We start from the raw sequence: 18,459 nt of genomic DNA, 5'->3' as shown, positions 1-18,459 counted from the left end.
CGTGGGAAACCTGACCAGCCGCATGGCCGCCGGTTGTCCGGAGCCTCCGCGGGCCAAAGCGGCCTCGGAGGGGCCGGTGGAGTGACACGCGACATTCCTGCCCTGCCTGGAGCTGCCGACCTACGCCGCCGCGTGGCCGAGCTTGAGCAGCCGCTACTCCTGCCTGGCGGCGGGGAGCACCGCAGGAACATCTCGTTGTCGTCGCGCTACCTGCACCGGAAACGCACGGTGATCCGGGAGCAGCTGGAAGGGGAGTTGCTGCGCTATTCCCGAAAGGTCGGGGCCTCTTTCTTTCGCGGGCCCTTGTTCCTTTGGGGCCCGGCGGGGTCCGCGGGGCAGATGCTGATGGCGCGGGAGAGAGGGGCGCATGGGGAAAGCGCGCCGGCGTGCGCGGAGCCCCGGCGCCGGCAGTCGGGGAAGGCGGTGCCTCCGGGTCTGGGTGCGTGCGGGGTGCGTGCGGGTCCCTGTCCCCGGCCAGAAGGACCGCGTGAAGGTGGCGGGGTTGTGTCGGCGGAGGGTTTGGGGGGAATCTCGCTCCAGAAGCCGGGGTGTCGGGCTAAGAAGGGAGCGGGGGTCTGGAGACCCGTATGGCCCAGGGTGTGTGTGTGTTTTATTGGACAGAGAAAGTTTGGAATGTGGCCCTTCAGTTGATTCTCGCTCATTCTATAGAAAGTTGAAGCCTTAGTACAGTTTTTATTTGTAAACGGTGAAGGGCTGTGCTGTTGTCATGGCCGTGGCACTTTTCCTCGTCTCTTGGATCTGATCGGGGATGAGAGAAATACTATTAGTTTTATTTATTTTATTTTTTTAAATATATTTTATTGATTTTTACAGAGAGGAAGGGAGAGGGATAGAGAGTTAAACATCGATGAGAGAGAAACATTGATCAGCTGCCTCCTGCACACTCCCCACTGGGGATGTGCCCACAACCAAGGTCCATGCCCTTGACCGGAATCGAACCCGGGACCCTTGAGTCCACAGGCTGATGCTCTATCCACTGAGCCAAACCGGTTAGGGCTATTAGTTTTATTTTGAAGAGCAGTTTATTTCGTCCAACTGGCCCGCCTATTGCTTGAGAGTATATATATATTAAGGCCTTGAAGAGTAACTTGAAAACGCCGAGTTGCCGGCGGAGAGGTCGGGAGGGGTGGGGAGATGGATCTAATGCTCTTCTAATCTACTTGGGCTCCAAGGCAAGGGTCCCAAAACGGCGGAGTGGATTCTCCTGCGATTGCTTGCCCCCCTTCAGGACTTTAATGAGCCTCTGGAAATTGCAGGACTTGCCCATGTCACTTTTCTTCATCAGAGTATCCAGACGTTTCTCCACTTTCTCAAAGCACCCTGAACCTTAACACAGGTTAAGAATCAAATAGATACACAGCTTCCTCCAAGCACCAGCACACCTTGTGTCTATTTTGTATAGTAGGGAGTTGGGGTGTAAAAACAGAGAGAAAAAACAAGATCTGTGTTTTAAGGAACTTTAAGCTCTATTAGAGGTATACAGGCAAGCCAAATGCAGCGAAGTGTTAAAATTTGGCAGAAGTCTACTAATTTATAATGAGTGGCGAATTCCTTCGTAGGACGACCTTTGAGAACAACTTACCAGGAGGAGGATGAGATGGTAGCGTTACAGGCAGAACAAATGGCATAAACAAATGGATGGTAGATGGGAAATGGGGTGCTTTGACCAGAGAATTGTACGTGTTAAGTGACCGGAGTGAGGTTTATGTCGGGAAGGACGATGGGTGCGGTTGGAGAGGAGGGCAGTGGGTCAAAGACAGGCTGGGGGACAGACAACACAGAGAGGATGGCCATTTTGCTCTTCTTTCCTGCCTTTGCCAGTTTTTTGTTTGTGTGTGTGTTTTTTCTACTTTTTGCTTTTTGCTTAATTAGGGTTAGCACAATATCCTCTTAACTCTGAAACTTGGCACACTCTTGAGAGAGTAGTACACGTCCCTGATCTTTGGGGCGTAAAGAAAATTGACATGGGAAATTGCTTAAACTGCAAATTTGGTTATGATTTGGTAGTATTAGGTGATGGTTTCAGGGAGGTGACACAGTAGACAGAAGACCAGTTCAGAGAGGATGATATACAAGGTGGTCAGAAAATGTGGAAACATAGGCAACTGTTTGATGTGTTTTACAACTTTCTGAAACCAATTAATGCCTCAACTTGACAGGCTAGGCAGGGCAAACACCCACATGTCTCCAATAGGAGCCATTCCACCAGAGAGACTAGGGAACTGATTGCATGGTAGTTCCTTTAAATGAATTGGACAGTGTTGCCATGTCAGTTTATAGAGCAGGTTGCGCTCTGAACAGCTCCCCACCCACCCTACCTCACCCACTCCTCACCCTGCCACACACACACCTTACTTGTGGGATGTGCTAAAGACTCCATTGTACTCAGTGCAGTCAGGCACCACACATTCAAGTGTGCATTACTAATGAGGGGCAAAACGTTGCACAGGCAGGAAGTTGTAATAGCAATCAACCATGCATCAGGTGTAGTTGTTTGTCTCCCGACTGGGGCCATCCTGTAGAGCAGTGGTTTTCAACCTTGGCTGCACATTAGAATCACCTGGGAATCTTTTTAAAATCCTGATTTCTGGGCCTCATCCTCCGGAAATTCTGTTTCTTTGTTACTAATGTTGTGGCCCCACCCCATAACAAAGAAACAGAATTTCCGGAGGATGAGGCTCAGAAATCAGGATTTTAAAAAGCTTCCCAGGTGATTCTAATGTGCAGCCAAGGTTGAGAACCACTGCTGTAGAGGCAAGAGGACTTGCTTCTTTTTGTTTAGCAAATGAGGGAAAGGAAGGAATTGAGAATGGCTCTCAGTAGTGTCCCCCATTTGACAGACTCCACCCTTTTCCCCAATGACAGGATTTTTTTTAAAGCTATTTCATATCAATTTTGAGAATTTTGCTTAGAGAAAGTAGTTTTGTAAATCACGTAATTTCTAAGTTATATCTTTGAGAGGCCATTAAGAAAAAAATCTTGCCCTGACTGGTGTGCACAGTGGTTAGTGTTAGCCCTTGCACCAAAGGGTTGCGGGTTCAATTTCCAGTTAATTTTCAGTCAAGGGCAACTACCTGGATTGCAGGTTCGATTCCTGCCCTGGTCGGAGCACATGCTGGTGGCAACCAATCCGTGTGTCTCACATCAATGTTTCTCTCGCTTTCTCTCTTGAGTTAGTTGAAGGTGGTAAATAATGTTCCTTCCCACTAGTTCTATAGAAGCCTTAAATGTGCAATCTAAGCAGCCCTTAAACTTGATTTAATTGTCGTCTATTTAAACTTAAGGCTACCACCCAGACCTGTAACCTACTTAGGATGGTATCTGGAAAACAAAAGTAAAAGAGGTGATAACATGGTTAAGTGGTTTGTCATCTTATATCTGATGACTTTAGTGAGTTTTTTGCTGGGAGTTGGCTTTCCCAAAGGTTGGATGGATTTATACAAATCCTTTTGGGCTTAGGCTCTGTGGTTGCATTTCCTAGTCAATAGTTCTGAATTCTGCAGAACCCCATAACCTCCTTCTTGTAATAGTTTGCCATTCTACTGTTAATGAGATGAAAACGCTCTTTGCTGTGCTGAAATGAAATGAAAATTAAAAGGTAATATAACCTACCTACACAATTGCAAAGAAATATACATGCAGTGCTCTAATACCGTACGGTTTCAATGTGGTAATGCTTAAGCATGATTACCTGGAAGAATGAAGTAGTTAGATGCCTCCCACACCCACACCTAGAATCATTGAGTGTCAGTTACAAAAGTACATTAATGCAGGGGTTTTGAGTTGACACCTCACACACACAGTGTCGCCAGTGGTCTAATGCTTTTCTGAAACAATGGGAAATTCTCAGTAAAGTTCCACACAAAACAGTCTAGCCTTAAATCTATCCAGCTACATTCCTGGAATTTATAATGCATATTAAAACCATGCAAAAATGACTTTAATATTAATGTTTGGTTTTTTTAAAAGTTAGATTCTATGCCCAGCTATTTATAAATCAATCTATCCCCTCATTCAAAAGTGATGCAGAGCTAGGGACATTTCTTCATTGTACAGAACTGTCTTGCACAGGGTAGAATGTCTCATATCTCTGGCCTTAGCCAGTGATTGTCACAACCATGGTCAGTACCACAAATCCCCAAATGCCTCCTAAGGGACAGCAGTATTCCCCCCACACTTGAGACTCACCTTCTAATAATTGATTAGGGGAAACAAAGTCTTAATTTTGTTTTTCTGCCTAATATGGCAGCTACTCCCCTTCAGCACCTTGTTCTCTAACTCTGTTTTCTGTGCCCCTAATGCTGTCTCAGTGGTGGTGTTCCTGCTCAGGAAAGCCACATGCAGAAATTAACAACTCAAAATTGTGCTTTCTAGAGTAGTCTCTATGAGTTTTTTCCCCCCTAATTTAGTAGTTATTAAAGTTCCTTTCCAGTGGCTCCTGGCTGTTTTTGCTTAAACACCTGCTATTAGGAGAAATTCTTTCTCTTATTCTATATAAACTAGAGGCCTGGTGCACTAAATTCGTGCACGGATAGGAGGGTCCCTAGGCCTGGCTGGCGATCAGGGCAGATTGGGGCCTTCCAGCTGCTGGCCAGGGCCTCCCTTCCCCGGCTGCTGGCCACTGGTTGGGGCTTTCCTTCATTCTGTGCTGTGCAGTGCGTGTCGTAGCGAGTGATCGAACTCCCGAACTCCCGGTCGAACTCCCGAGGGGATGCTGCATGTTAGCCTTTTATATATATAGATTACTCTAGAATATTGAGTTCAACAAAAATGTTCTCTTCTCTGAAAGGGGTCTTAGTGGAATCCAAACATATATACAGATAGATTCAATACATGAGATTAAGAACCATGATCATGCTGTGCATGGATTCCTATAGGAGTAAAGGAGTGATAGATTTCGGCCTGGAAAGTTTTCTGGAACAAGTGGGTGTGGTAGTGGAAGCCACTAGGTCTGCCTCTCTAGTAATAATTCCTTAAGAACCTGGAAATGTCTTTTTGCAATAGTAGCTTCCCCCTAATCCTGACTGTCAAGCGTGTAGATTAAAATGTCAGAGTCATTCTCAGCAATAATATAGTTGTATTTCTTTCTTTTTTTTAATATATTTTATTGACTTTTTACAGAGAGGAAGGGAGACAGATAGAGAGTCAGAAACATTGATGAGAGAGAAACATCGATCAGCTGCCTCCCGCACATCTCCCACTGTGGATGTGCCCGCAACCAAGGCACATGCCCCTGACCGGAACCGAACCCGGGACCCCTCAGTCCGCAGGCCGACACTCCATCCACTGAGCCAAACCGGTTTCGGCTATAGTTGTATTTCTTAGCATTACTAAGCAACAGTTGCAGTTTGGGATTTTTCTCTAAAAGTCATTGGCTTTAATGTTCAGGGGCTTCAGCTTTAACCTTAATACTTCTCTTGCTATGTGCCCTCTAGTACAGAAATTTGGTAATGCTGGATGATACCAAAATTTCTTTGATTCAGTCATACTTAGAAAAATACATTTTTTTTTGCCAAATCCTATTTTTTCCTTTCATTACTATTTTTTAAAAATATGTTTGTATTGATTTTTTTTTGAGAAAGGGGGAGGGATAGAGAGATAGAAGCATCAAATGACAGAGAAACACCACTGATCAGCTGCCTCCTGCATGCCCCCTAGTGGGGATCGAGCCTGCAACCTGAGCATGTGCCCTGATTGGGAATCGAACCAGTGACCTTTTGGTTCATGGGCAGATGCTCAACCACTGAACCACACCGGCCAGGTTTTCCTGTCATTCTAGCATGACTAGAATCCAAATGAGTAGCAAATAGAGAAGAAGGGTCAACTTTTTGCTCATGCATAATTGGACATTACTGGGTACCTATCTTAAAGTTAGGTTAAATCAGTTTTAACTTAGCCAATATATTGGGAACATTGTGAAATCGGACAACTAAAATTATTACAGGCTAACCAATATGCTATATGGTATTTTTGGTTTGGTTGGTTATATTTAGGAGATATACTTTTTGGACTCAGAATTTCTAAACAGTATGACAATGCTAGTTAAAAAAGGGTAAAAAAAAACAATTTTTTCTTTTATTTTTTATTTGTTTTTTTAACAGCCTTCTAGGTGTCCCCATTGCATATGATAACATTAAAGTAGTGGGTGAACTGGGAGATATTTATGATGATCAAGGACACATTCATCTTAATATTGAAGCTGATTTCATTATTTTCTGTCCTGAACCAGGGCAAAAGCTTATGGTACGTATGTCTCTTTTTTGTAGCTTTCTTTATATAGTTATCTAATTATGTAATTTGAAAATTTAAGAAACTATATACTTTTGGACTGTTATTGTGGGTAACTAAAAATTATTTTAAAAGATAAAAGGAAATTAATTTCCATCATTTCAACCTAGGTACATTTTGAAACGTCACCATCCTAAAACTCACATGCATGTAGAGTATGTTTCCCTCCAATTTATTCTTTTCATATAGCACCAAAGTGAACTTAAGGTATATAAAAAAAAATCAGCCCTAGCTGGTTTGGCTCAGTGGATAGAGTGTTGGCCTGCAGACCAGAGGGCCCCAGGCTCTATTTTGGTCAAGGGTGGTTGCAGGCTCCGTCCTGGTCGGGGCTTGTGCAGGAGGCAACCAATCAGTGTATTTTTCTCACATCGATGTTTCTGTCTTTCCCTCTCTCTTCTACTCTCCTTAAAAATCAATGGAAAAATATCCTCGAGTGAGGATTGACAAAACAAACAAAAAACCACAAAAGAACACATTCTTTAAAAAAAAATCAATTTTTATTATTTTTAAATTTCCCAATTATACGAAAATATGGTTTCTTTATAAAAGATTCAAACCATATAGTAGTATATAAAACAGAAGTTGCAAATTCAAATGGTTGTGGGGCCAGGCAGGTAATAAAAATGAGTCCAGGATGGGGGGTGGTGAGACTACTCGTACTATGCCTTGAGAAGCTGGAAATGCAAAAATTGGCATGAAATCTGAAATATATCCATTTATCCTCTTCACTTGCAGTTTTCTGTGTGTGTATATGTTCATGTGTGTGTGTGTGTGTGTGTGTGTGTGTGTGTGTGTGTATATATGTTTGTATATAATTTTTTCTTACCTAAAATTTTTTTAGAGGAATTGTTTAATGACAATAACTCAGCCTTGATACTGTTAATAAAAATATAGCTTAGATTTTACTATGACAAGATTTATATGGCATTTCTAATTAAAATTTTTTTTCCATATCCATTAAACTGGAAGAAATAGTATACTTGGACTGCCAAACTGGAATCCTACAACCAGCCTTCAACTATTAAAGTTGGCAGTAGATTTGTAGTTAAAAATTCCCCAATTCAACTGTCATCTGTTTTGTCTAAATTATCACAAACACAAACATGTCCATGGAAATAACATTCTAATTGTAAAGAAAATATGAAATGAAAAGTAAAATTATCCCTATTACTCTATCTTCTACAACAATATCCAGTTCTTAAATACTCTTGACCAATCATTTTTTTCCAATTTTTCTTTATTTTTAATAATATGAGATAATTTACATGCAATAAAATGTATAGGATCATGGTGTGCAACTAAATTAATTTTGACAAAGGCATTTACCATTGTGTGTCCTTAGAAATGACCCTCATGCCCTTTCCTGGTCAGTCCTTTCTCTCATCCTAGATACAACCACTGTTGTGATTTCATTGACCATAAATTAGTTTTGCCTGTTCTATAATTCCATAGTAGTGGGATTTTTCATTATAAAATCTAAAATAGCCTCTTCTGCTCACCATGAGTTTCATCCATACTGTTGCATGTATTGTTGTTTCTTTTTTAACACTCATGGCATTCAATTATATGAATACTAGAGGCTTGATGCATGAAATTCGTGCAAGAGTAGGCCTTCCTTCCCCCAGCTGCCAGCACCAGTTTCCCTCTGGCACCCGGGGCCCAGGCTTCCCTTGCAGCCCTGGCTTTGTCCGAAGGACGTCTGGTCTAATTAGCATATTATGCTTTTATTATAGATATTACAATTTGATTATCCATCTTCATTGAGGGACATGTGGGTAGTTTTCAGTCCGGAGCTATTAGAATAAAGCTATTGTGAACGTACATTTTCATTTCTTCTAGGTAAAAAACTAGAAGCAGTATTGCTAGGTCGCAGGGTAGATGTGTGTTTAACTTTATGAAAAACCTGCTGTTAGGCTAACTTCCCATACAGCATTTCCAGGTGCTATGCATCTTTGCCAGCATTTGGTGCTGTCAGTCTTTTACTTATAGTAGCTTCTCATAATGGTTTTAATTAGCATTTCCAGGAGCTTTTAATTTTGGTGAGGTCCAATTCAGCATAGTATACTTTTATGGTTATTGCTTTCTGGATCCTATCTAAGAAACTTGTCTACTCCTAGAAGCTTCTATAATTTTTGTAGTTTTAGCCTTTCCATTTAGGTCTATATTCAAGCTTTAATTTTTGGTGTATAGTGTAAGGTAGGCCTTTGAGATCCATTTCCTTGCCCATTAGCTATTCAGTTATTCCAGACCCACATATTGAAAAGATTTTCCTTTCCCTATTGGATATTTTTGAATTGATAGACTTGATTTTTTACAGCAGCTTTAGAGGTACAGAAAAAAGGGAACAAACACACTATTTCTGTTATTGACATTGTGTGTTAGTGTGGTACATTTGTTATAGTTGTTGAGCCAATAATGCACCTTACATTAGAGTTCATTCTTTGTGTTGTATATTCTATGGGTTTTGACAAATGTATAATGACATGCATTCACCCTTAGAGTGTCCTATAGAATAATTGGTCACTGCCCTAAAAATCCTCTGTGCTTCACCTAATCATTTATACTCCCTCCCTTTGGAACCCTGGACTACTGATCTTTTTACTATCTCCATAGTTTCTCCTTTGTCAGGATGTCATATAGTTGGAATCATACAATATGTAGCCTTTTCAGATTGTCTTCTTTCACCTACCATTTATGCAGTTAAGATTTCTCCATATCTTCTCATGGCTTGTTGGCTCATTTCATTTTGTTTCTGAATATTACTCCATTTTACAGATGTACCATATTTTCCCAGACCTTGCAGAAGGTACCACTGTGGACACCTGCCTCCTGATAATGACTGAAAAGGAAGTTTTATTCTATCATATGTATAAGGAGTTGCTGACATTATACATGTTAATATTATTTAAAAATCTATAATTAAAAAATATGAATTTTTAAACTATTTTGAGTTTTTATTCATATACCTTACCTATATTGATTCCTAGAGGAAGAATAGAAAACTACGTTTTTTGGAAATTTTTATTTCAAGCTTAAAATTCTGTAGTAACATCCTTTTATCTTAGTTTTTAAGCTTCTAGTGTTTTTGTAACTTAGTGCAAACAACTGTTCAAGATTTACATATAAAGGGTAAGCTGTCTTCTAATAGGACTGCTTACTAGTACATCATGCGCAATTTAGTCATTAAAGAATGCTCTTTAAGCTTTGAAGTTCAGACTGTTTATAGAAATACAGTGGATCCTAGTGATAAAAAGCATATGCTTCTTGCCTTGAGGTCTTTTTACATGTAGGTCATATCAAAGAGTAATTTCTGCTTGGTTCAGTGTGGTTGTAGAGTGCTGCACTCCCTTTGGAATCTTAGATGGGAGCTAAGGTGGGTTTGTCATGGGGCAAAGGGGAGGGTGATTGTTTATCCAGTTAGGCAGTTGATATTCAGTTACTTGTTCAATCAAGTTTGAGCTTTCTACAGTGTTCTAAAGCAATGCTTTAATATAACATGTAAATTTTGAGGTAAATATTTTCCATACCTAATTATACTATTTTGATGTTTTCACTTTGAAGATCAGTTTGAAGCTTATAAAGTTTGATTTATCTGTTAACAATTGGGGTCCCTTCTTGATGTTATTTTTTCTTTTTTCTTCTCAGGGTATAGTTAATAAAGTGTCTTCCAGCCACATTGGCTGTTTAGTACATGGGTGTTTCAATGCCTCCATCCCTAAACCTGAGCAGATGCCAACTGAGCAGTGGCAGACTCTGGAGATAAATGTGGCGATGAACTAGAATTTGAAGTATTTCGTTTAGACTCAGATGCTGCTGGAGTATTCTGCATTCGGGGAAAACTAAATATCACCAGGTCAGTTCCTACTCACATTATTGTCATTTTGATACTTAAATGTTTCTATTTAATTTTGAATTTAGAGACCATACGCCCTCTTAAAAAAATGTTTATTATAATATTTATGCTTTCAAACCAGAAAGTCATTGTAAATCATTATCTTAAGTGCTAAGACAATGCATTAAATATTCTAAAGCTCTACATCTAGCTAAATGGTCTGTATTTTAATAACTCAATTTTACTGTATAGTTTCTAGTTGTTAATTTTTTTAAATAGTTGATACCTGAGTTTGAAACTAACAATTTAATCATATTGTATAACTATTAGCCTGCTTTCATTTGTACATGATTGAAACAAAAATAATTTGATTGTCATTATGCCAGGTAGACCATTTGATTTCTATATTTTTCTGTATTGAAATTCTTATAAGAATTACTGTGATCTTGAATCTTGAGCTTGGCTCTATAGGAGCTCACTTTGGGAGCGGGGAAACTTTTGGAATACTGCTAATGTTAATTTAACAATTTTCTAGATTCTGCTTTGATAAGTAACCAGAGTGCGGATTCAAGTTCTAGAGCAGCTGTCCAATAGGACTTCTGTGATTATGATAGAGCTGTGCTGTATTTGTGCAATTCAGTAGCCTCATGATTGAGCATTGGAAATATGACTAGTGTGACTGAGGAGCTAAATTTTAAAGTTATAACTATTTAAATTTAAGTAATTTCAGTGAGATATGTGGCTAGTGCTCTCTATAGTTCTAGAAAGAAGGCGGCTTCATTGAGCCTTGTTTTTATCTTAGTGATATAAAATAATTCACAACTGTGAAATGTGCTTCAGCAGAGGTTAGGAAGAACAATGAAATTATTTGAAGCAAGGATTGAGAAAGTAGACAGGAAACTCCATTATTTTGATAGGTAACAGAAGTATGTTTTCTCTCTATTTTATGTTAATTTGGCTAATAAGCCTGGGTATTGTGATGTTTAGTATTTAGGGACCAACTTTTTGTGAACAAAACCAGAATTTAGGAGCCATGTTTTGACAACCTTTTCATGTCATTCACATGTGTGAAAGCAGTCTGGGAGAAGTTCTTGGGAAACAGTAATTTTAACATTTCAAAGGGCTGAAGGATGATAGGAAAGACCATTTGAAATTTATACTGTAGGATGCAGCCTACTCTGTCACTTAGGAAAATCATAGCAGGTTGGGATACTCTTGATCTTTTTGTTCTTCTGTTTTTGCTTGTTGCTCTTCAAACTTTTAAACTGTTCATTTCTAGTTCAGAAACCGAGTGCCCTGCAGTTTCCGAAGAAGTAACAGAAACTGGGACTGAAGAAGCTGTTGTAAAACCTCCAAAGAAGAAGAAGAAGAAAAAGAAAGAGCCAGATGAAGTAGAGGGTGGTGCCACGGAGCTAGCAGATCTCTCAGATGTCACCGGGAGGGAAGAGACAGACCTACAGATAGATAATAATGTGAATGGGCTCTGGGAGGAAGAGCCGAAGAAGAAGAAGAAGAAAAAGAAGAAAGACCCAGAGCCAGATGAAGTAGAGGGTGGTACCACTGAACTAGCTACTGTCCCAGAAGTCGCCATGAAGGAAGAGACAGACCTGCAGATGGATAACACCATGAATGTGAATGGCCTCTGGGAGGAAGAACCAAAGAAGAAGAAAAAGAAAAAGAAGAAAGACCCAGAGCCAGATGAAGTAGAGGGCGGTATCACCGAGCTAGCAGATGTCCCAGATGTCGCCTTGAGGGAAGAGACAGACCTGCAGATTGATAATGTGAACAGTGGTCTCTGGGAGGAAGAGCCAAAGAAGAAGAAACACCAGGAAGATCAGAACCAGGACCCTGTTTTTCTGGGCAGTGACTCCAGTGGTTACCAAAGTGACCATAAAAAGAAGAAAAAGAAAAGAAAGCACAGTGAGGAGTCTGACTTGACCCCACTTTTGGAACACTCTCCTAAAAAGAAAAGGAAAAGATGATTTTCTTTAGTACATTGTAAATACGATTGTTTTAAAAGATCGATTTATACACAGTAGATGAAATGTTTGAATAATATGAAATAATTCTCAAAACAGGAAACTATTAAACAGCCATTTTATTGTATACAGAGTGAAAGGTAAGATCGCTGTCTTAACTTTGGCATTTTTCCAGTTTTTATATTCTAAATAAAATTATTTCTACAAATTCAATACTAGCAAAAGGACTTTATAATGCAGTGTTATATCATTAAAGAGTCTATTTGAGCTTGGATTTTTGGTTTATTGCTTTTTAAAAAAAATTATATTATTGAAAGTATTACAGATGTCTCCCTTTTCCCCCCCATTAACTCCCTTAGCCCCGCACATGTCCCATCCCCCCCCCACGCCCCCCCCAGGCCTACTGCACTAGTGTCTGTGTCCATGGGTTGTGCATATAAGCTCTTTGGTTAATCTCTTCTGGCCCCTTCCCCCTTTCCCTCTGAGATTCCTCAGTTTGTTCCATGCTTCTATGTCTCTGGATCTATTTTGTCAGTTTATTTTATTCATTATATTTCACATATAAGTGATATAATGTGATACTTGTCTTTCTCCAACTGGTTTATTTCACTTAGCATAATACTTTTAGGTCCCTCCAGGCTGTCTGAAAGGGTAAGAGATCCTTCTTTTTTATTGCTATATACTATTCCATTGTGTAAATGTACCACATCTTTTTTTATCCATTCATCTACTGACGGGCACTTGAGCTGTTTCCAGATCTTAGCTATTATACATTGTGCTGCTATAAACATAGGGGTGCATATATTCTTTCTGGTTGGTGTTTCGGGGTTCTTATGATCTATTCCTAGAAGTGGGATCACTGGGTCAAATACTGCTCTTTTTTAAAAAATGGATTTTACCTTTATCATGAAATCACCAGCTTTTTAAAAAATTCAAGGTATTTACCAGTTTCAGATTTTCCTTTATCATGGCCATTATAGTATTTCTGTTGTTTAACTTGGAGTGGTTTGCCACAGGAGCTCCTGCAATCTCCAGCACTCCTAGGAGAACCACGTCAGTACTGACTAGTAGGAACAGTATTCACTATTCTTTCCTTCCAGACGCATGTGTGGTGTCATTTTCTTTTTTATCTAAGTCTCAGAGGTTAGTGGAGAGTTGTTCACTTGTACCTACTCATTTGTGCCTCAACCATTCTGTTTTTGTTGTGTGTTAAGAAGTAGAATTGGATGAAGACAGGAAAAACGTGATTCTGATTAGTGGGGAATTCCCAGTTACGTTTTAATAATTGGGTTAGGCTGCTAGAAATTGTTCTGAAGAGAAAACAGCTGTTCATTGCTTTCACTGAGAATATGCCAAGCATTAACATGTCCAAGACCTTAACTATTGGATAACTGAGTGATGAAATAAGCCGGTTCAGGTTGATGACCAATACATGGCAGTCTTCACTCACTTAACAGGTACTGGACCATCTACTGTGTGCAACACATTCTACTAAGGTCCAGGAATATAATGGCAAGCAAGGCAGATGCAGCTCCTTCCCTCATAGAATATCAGGAGAAACAGATGCCCATACAATAAAAGTAAGATCACATACAGAAAATTAGTAACTGGTAAGTGCTACAAAGAAAAATAATTTTCCTCTCACTGTTAGTTGTGTTAACATGCGTGAATGGGTGAATGGGTTGAATTGAACTCCAAGTGGCAGCCATTTTTGTTGCCATTTATGTAGTATTAGAAATAGTACTGGTCTCACATTGTTTAATTTCCGTTACTATATAAATTGTGCTCGTAGTATTTCTTGATGCAAATCTGTAATGATAGGATACAGAGTTTGCAATGTTTGTCTACAGGTAGATGTGCCAGACAGTGGCAAGGTGTGCGAGCCAGTGTCTTCCCATACAGTTTAGTTTCACATGAGTGTGGAGACCTTAAAATGTGGGTAGTCCGAATTGAGATGTGGTGTCAGTAGAAGATGCGTACCAGATTTTGAAGATGTACAAAGAATATAAAATATCTCAATTTAGTATGTTGGTGAAATTATAATATTTTTGGTGGTTAATTAAAATGTTAAAATTCAGCCTTTTCAGTTTTGTTTTTTTATTTTGCTAAAAGATCTAAAAATTACATGAGACTCACATTATCTTTGTTTTGAACAACACTGGTTTAAAGGAAGGATTAGTTGAAAAAGGGTTAAAACAAGCTATATTCTCAGGGTTTAATATAGTGGCATGCCCTGAAAATGTTTTATAAATGCTTCCTTAAAATTTTTTGAATACATAATTGAAATCATGTCTGACTTAATGTAGAAAATTAAATTTTGTGAAACAATTTCCCCTTTATACCAAAGAAGCTTCAAATTGTTGTTATTCATGGAAAAATAAATTGTGGCTTAGCAAAATAAGCAAATTTCCACATGATGTTTGTATATTTCCAGTTGTTGCTTTTCTCATTCATGTTCTGTACAATTAAAAATAATTGGTATGTTTATTCTTTGGCTAATCCTTTCACCTTCTTTCATCCAATCCCCTTCCTCCCACCTCCCCTCTGACAGCTGTCAGTCTGTTCCATGCCTCTGGACCTGTTTTGTTAGATTCCACATGTAAGTGAGATCATATGGTATTTGCTTTCCTCTGACTGGCTTATTTCACGTAGCTTAATAATCTCCAAGTCCATCCAGGCTGCTACAAAAGGTAAGAATTCCTTTTTTATGGCTGTGTAGTATTCCATTATGTAAATGTAACACAACGTTTGTATCCACTCATCTACTGATGGGCACTTGGGCTATTTCTAGATCTCGGCTATTGTAAATATTGGCTGCTATGAACATAGGGGTGCATATATTCTTTCAAATTGGTGTTTCAGGATTCTTAGAATACATTCCCAGAAGTGAGATTGCTGGGTCAAAAGGCAGTTCCATTTTTAATGTTTTGAGGATACTTCATACTGCTTTCCATGGTGGCTACACCAGTCTGCATTCCCATTAACAGTGCGCGCACTAGGGTTCATTTAAATTGATAAGATGAAAAGCACAGTTTCAAATGGCATTACCTTGTCTCTGATGTGATATTTTTAACCTTTTCACATTTCAATTAATTCATTAAGTGCTTTGCCTATATCTGAGGTGGTTTTCCACTATTTTTTATCCCATCAGTGTGTCAGTGATAACTTAGATGGAAAACTTCCAAATGGTCAAAATTGAGTCTCTCACTTGCTTTACACATTCCACTAGGATCATCCTTGGACATTTTTCACCCACAAAGAAGACACACTGTGTTACAAAATTAGTATGTATCCATCTTTATAAAAGTTCCAAATGCAAAAGTAGCTCCCATTCTTCTAGTTATGATCTCCACAGCCCCCCACCCCAACATACCCATGTAACAGTCTATATCCTAGAAATACGTACTGTTGTCAGTTTCACATACAGTTTTAGATTTTGTTTTTAAATGGACTTTAAAATATTTAAAAATATAAATGCACTCAAATATTCATAGAATTTGAACCTACCGTTTTCATTTGATATATGAATATATAAAGGTATTCTTATTTTTAATGTTGGCAGAATTTCCATATGTAATTTGTTTCATTTCCTAATGGTGAACATTTAGGTTTCTATTTTCCCTCTTAAACACACACATTGAGCATACATGTTTATCCATCCTTATTTGATAAAAAGCCCAGAAGTGAAATTGTATTAAAGGAAGAAATAAGTTCAGTTTTTGATACAGATCATCAGATTGTCCTCCAGGACATTGTACCAGTTTGCAGTCCTATGAACAGTGTGTGGTTGGCAGCCATGCCAACACAGAGATGACCGGTCATTGTAAATCTTGGCAGTCTGATAGGTGAAAATATGCTGTGTAATTTGTACTGATTTGGTTTTTAGTGAGCTTGAACCACTTATTGTCTATGCATTTGTTCCTTTGATTTTTGTGTGGTGTTTTTCCATTTGTAACTTTTTCAAGAGCTCTCTCCATAATTGGGATGATGTTTTTTTTCTGCATATGTTCAATTTTTGTAATTTGTCATTTGTTTTAGCTTTATCATTTGCTGTTCAGATATTTATGTTTATTTAATCAATGATCTCTTTTGAGTTTTATCTCATTGTTTTTCTTATAAAGGCATTTACATCCCAAGATTATAAGATAACTCATATTTTCTTTAAAAAAAACCCCACACCATTTTTATTGATTTCACAGAGGGAAAGGAGATAGAAACATCAGTGATAAGAGAGAGTCATCCGTCTTGGCTGCCTCCTGCATGCCCCCTATTGGGGATCAAGCCTGCAACTCAGGTACCTGCTCTGACTGAAAGTTGAACCATTTGTTCATGGGCTGATGCTCAACCACTGAGCCACACTGGCTGGGCAGATACTTTTTATGTTTATACATTTAAAAATTTTAGTCCATCTAGATTCGTATGTAGTTTGATGCAGGAATTTACTTTTCCCCCAAATTGATGTTCACATGTTTCCAAACTGTTAATTTAACCCATATTTTCTCTACAGATTTGAAGACCTACTTATGTATTCTGGTATAAGACCGTACTATTTATTATTCTAATATGGTACGCAGAATTCTTACGTGGCCCCTGATATGTCCCACCCTTATTCTCATAACTGTAGATGATGAATTTTATTTATTATATATACTTATATTCTTTATAATATAATTATAATATAATTATGATTACAATGATTACAATTACATGGCACAGTTGATTTTAAGAAAGAGAAATTATCTGGGTGGCTCTAATCTTAACCACATCAACCCTTTTATTTTTTTAATGATATATTTGGCAATTTAAAAAATTTTATTTTAATTACAGTTGACATTATTAGTTTCAGGTATATAGCATAATGGTTAAGTCAATTACATAATTTACAAAGTGATTCTCCTCCCCCACCTCACCCCCTGATAATTCAAGTACCCATCTGGTACGATGCATTGTTATGAAAACAGTTACACTCTAATTCTTCTTGTACCCTCTTACCCTCTAAGACCGATTATTGCGGAGTATATAGGACAGTCATGGAAAGTGTATCCTTCAGTCCAGGAGATGCACTGGACAGAACCCCTGTTCTGTTCCCTTTTGAGTGCAGGCCAGTGGTCTGAGTGATTCACCTGTAGAGAGAAGAGAAGAGCACTTCTTAATTCTAATATGGTTTAAAGGGGAGCTTTACCTTCTCTAGAGCTAGTTTATGCCAGTAACATTTTTGTTTTGCTTTGTTTTTCAAAGCTACATTGTCTTGACCCATCGCATTGACATTTTGTATCTGTCTGTTGGAACAAATCGGAATTTCAGTTTATTGAGTCATCTTCCCATAATCCCATGTTATAATTTAGAATTTTTTTTTTCCCAAGCAAATGAAGCCATAAGTGGGAATAAGAGTTGGTTGTAAAAATTCAGGGCTGCCATAGAGATTCCAGGACAAGAATGCAGCTGGACCTCAAGAAATATTAGAAGGTACTGGAAAGGGCTGAGTTGTTCTTGACCACTCGTAGGCTTTCCCTGCAGACTGGCAGTCCCAACCGTTTGGAGAGTGTTAGTCCCACTGGCCAGTTTTCAGCAGAAAGAATCTGGCCCAGTTTAGGGATGTTGTGCATTCTGGTAGCACTAAGATAAGCCTGGCACTCAGACTTACGATAACTTGTAAGGACTTGTGAAAATAAGTTTCCCCCCAAAAGGAATCATTGTTTTCTGGCAGATACTCCAAAAGGTGATTTCTACATTTTGGTACTCAATAAATGTAGTATTTTCATATTAAATAATTTTTGAAATGGTGACACTTTCTTTTTGTGTTTTTTCTTTCCCCATAGAGTTTTGACTGAGTTGCACCTTCTATTATTCAGTGAAAAAGTAATGAGATGGAAGTAGCAACATTTTAGTCATGGAGAATCATCTTAATTATACATTATTAACATCTGAATCTACCAGCAAATTGCAACCTCAGGCTATTGCTAAATGAATCATCCTAGTTGGGAACATACAGCCTTGAGAAGATGTATGTTCTGTTTTTATAACCCAGAGGTAATATGCCTGTGTCATCACAAAGGGGTCATAAGTGGTGGGAGGATTAGGCGAGGCATTTATAAATTTAGTAAGCTATAGTTCTGGAAGTTTGTATTTTTTTTTTTCTGTGAAATACTTAGGCTCATTCATTTCCTCCTTTCAAAAATCATAAATTAAAATAAATGGGAAAGAAGCCATTTGTTTTTTAGGTCACTCATTAGTTTTAACCAGACCTAGGGCAGCATAGTTTATTCCAGTCTTCCCATTCATTGTTTGATTCCACATTCATTGCCCTGGAGGCTGTGGCTTGCGGTGCTGGCATGCTGT

General features: G+C 38.7%; 1 protein-coding gene across 1 annotated transcript; it reads left to right on the top strand.

Moving 5' to 3' along the window:
• Positions 1 to 12,394, top strand: TWISTNB (TWIST neighbor). Its single transcript, XM_014452487.2, is given in 6 exon segments — positions 1 to 173; positions 176 to 269; positions 6,117 to 6,264; positions 9,955 to 10,072; positions 10,075 to 10,162; positions 11,421 to 12,394. Coding segments are annotated over 6 exon segments (1,302 nt in total). The 5' UTR covers positions 1 to 22; the 3' UTR covers positions 12,124 to 12,394.
• The last annotated feature ends 6,065 nt before the right edge of the window (positions 12,395 to 18,459 follow it).

Source organism: Myotis lucifugus, unplaced genomic scaffold (assembly GCF_000147115.1).
Source record: "Myotis lucifugus unplaced genomic scaffold, Myoluc2.0 scaffold_15, whole genome shotgun sequence".
NCBI classification, from domain to species: Eukaryota; Metazoa; Chordata; class Mammalia; order Chiroptera; family Vespertilionidae; genus Myotis; species Myotis lucifugus.
This window is presented reverse-complemented; position numbering and strand designations above follow the sequence as displayed.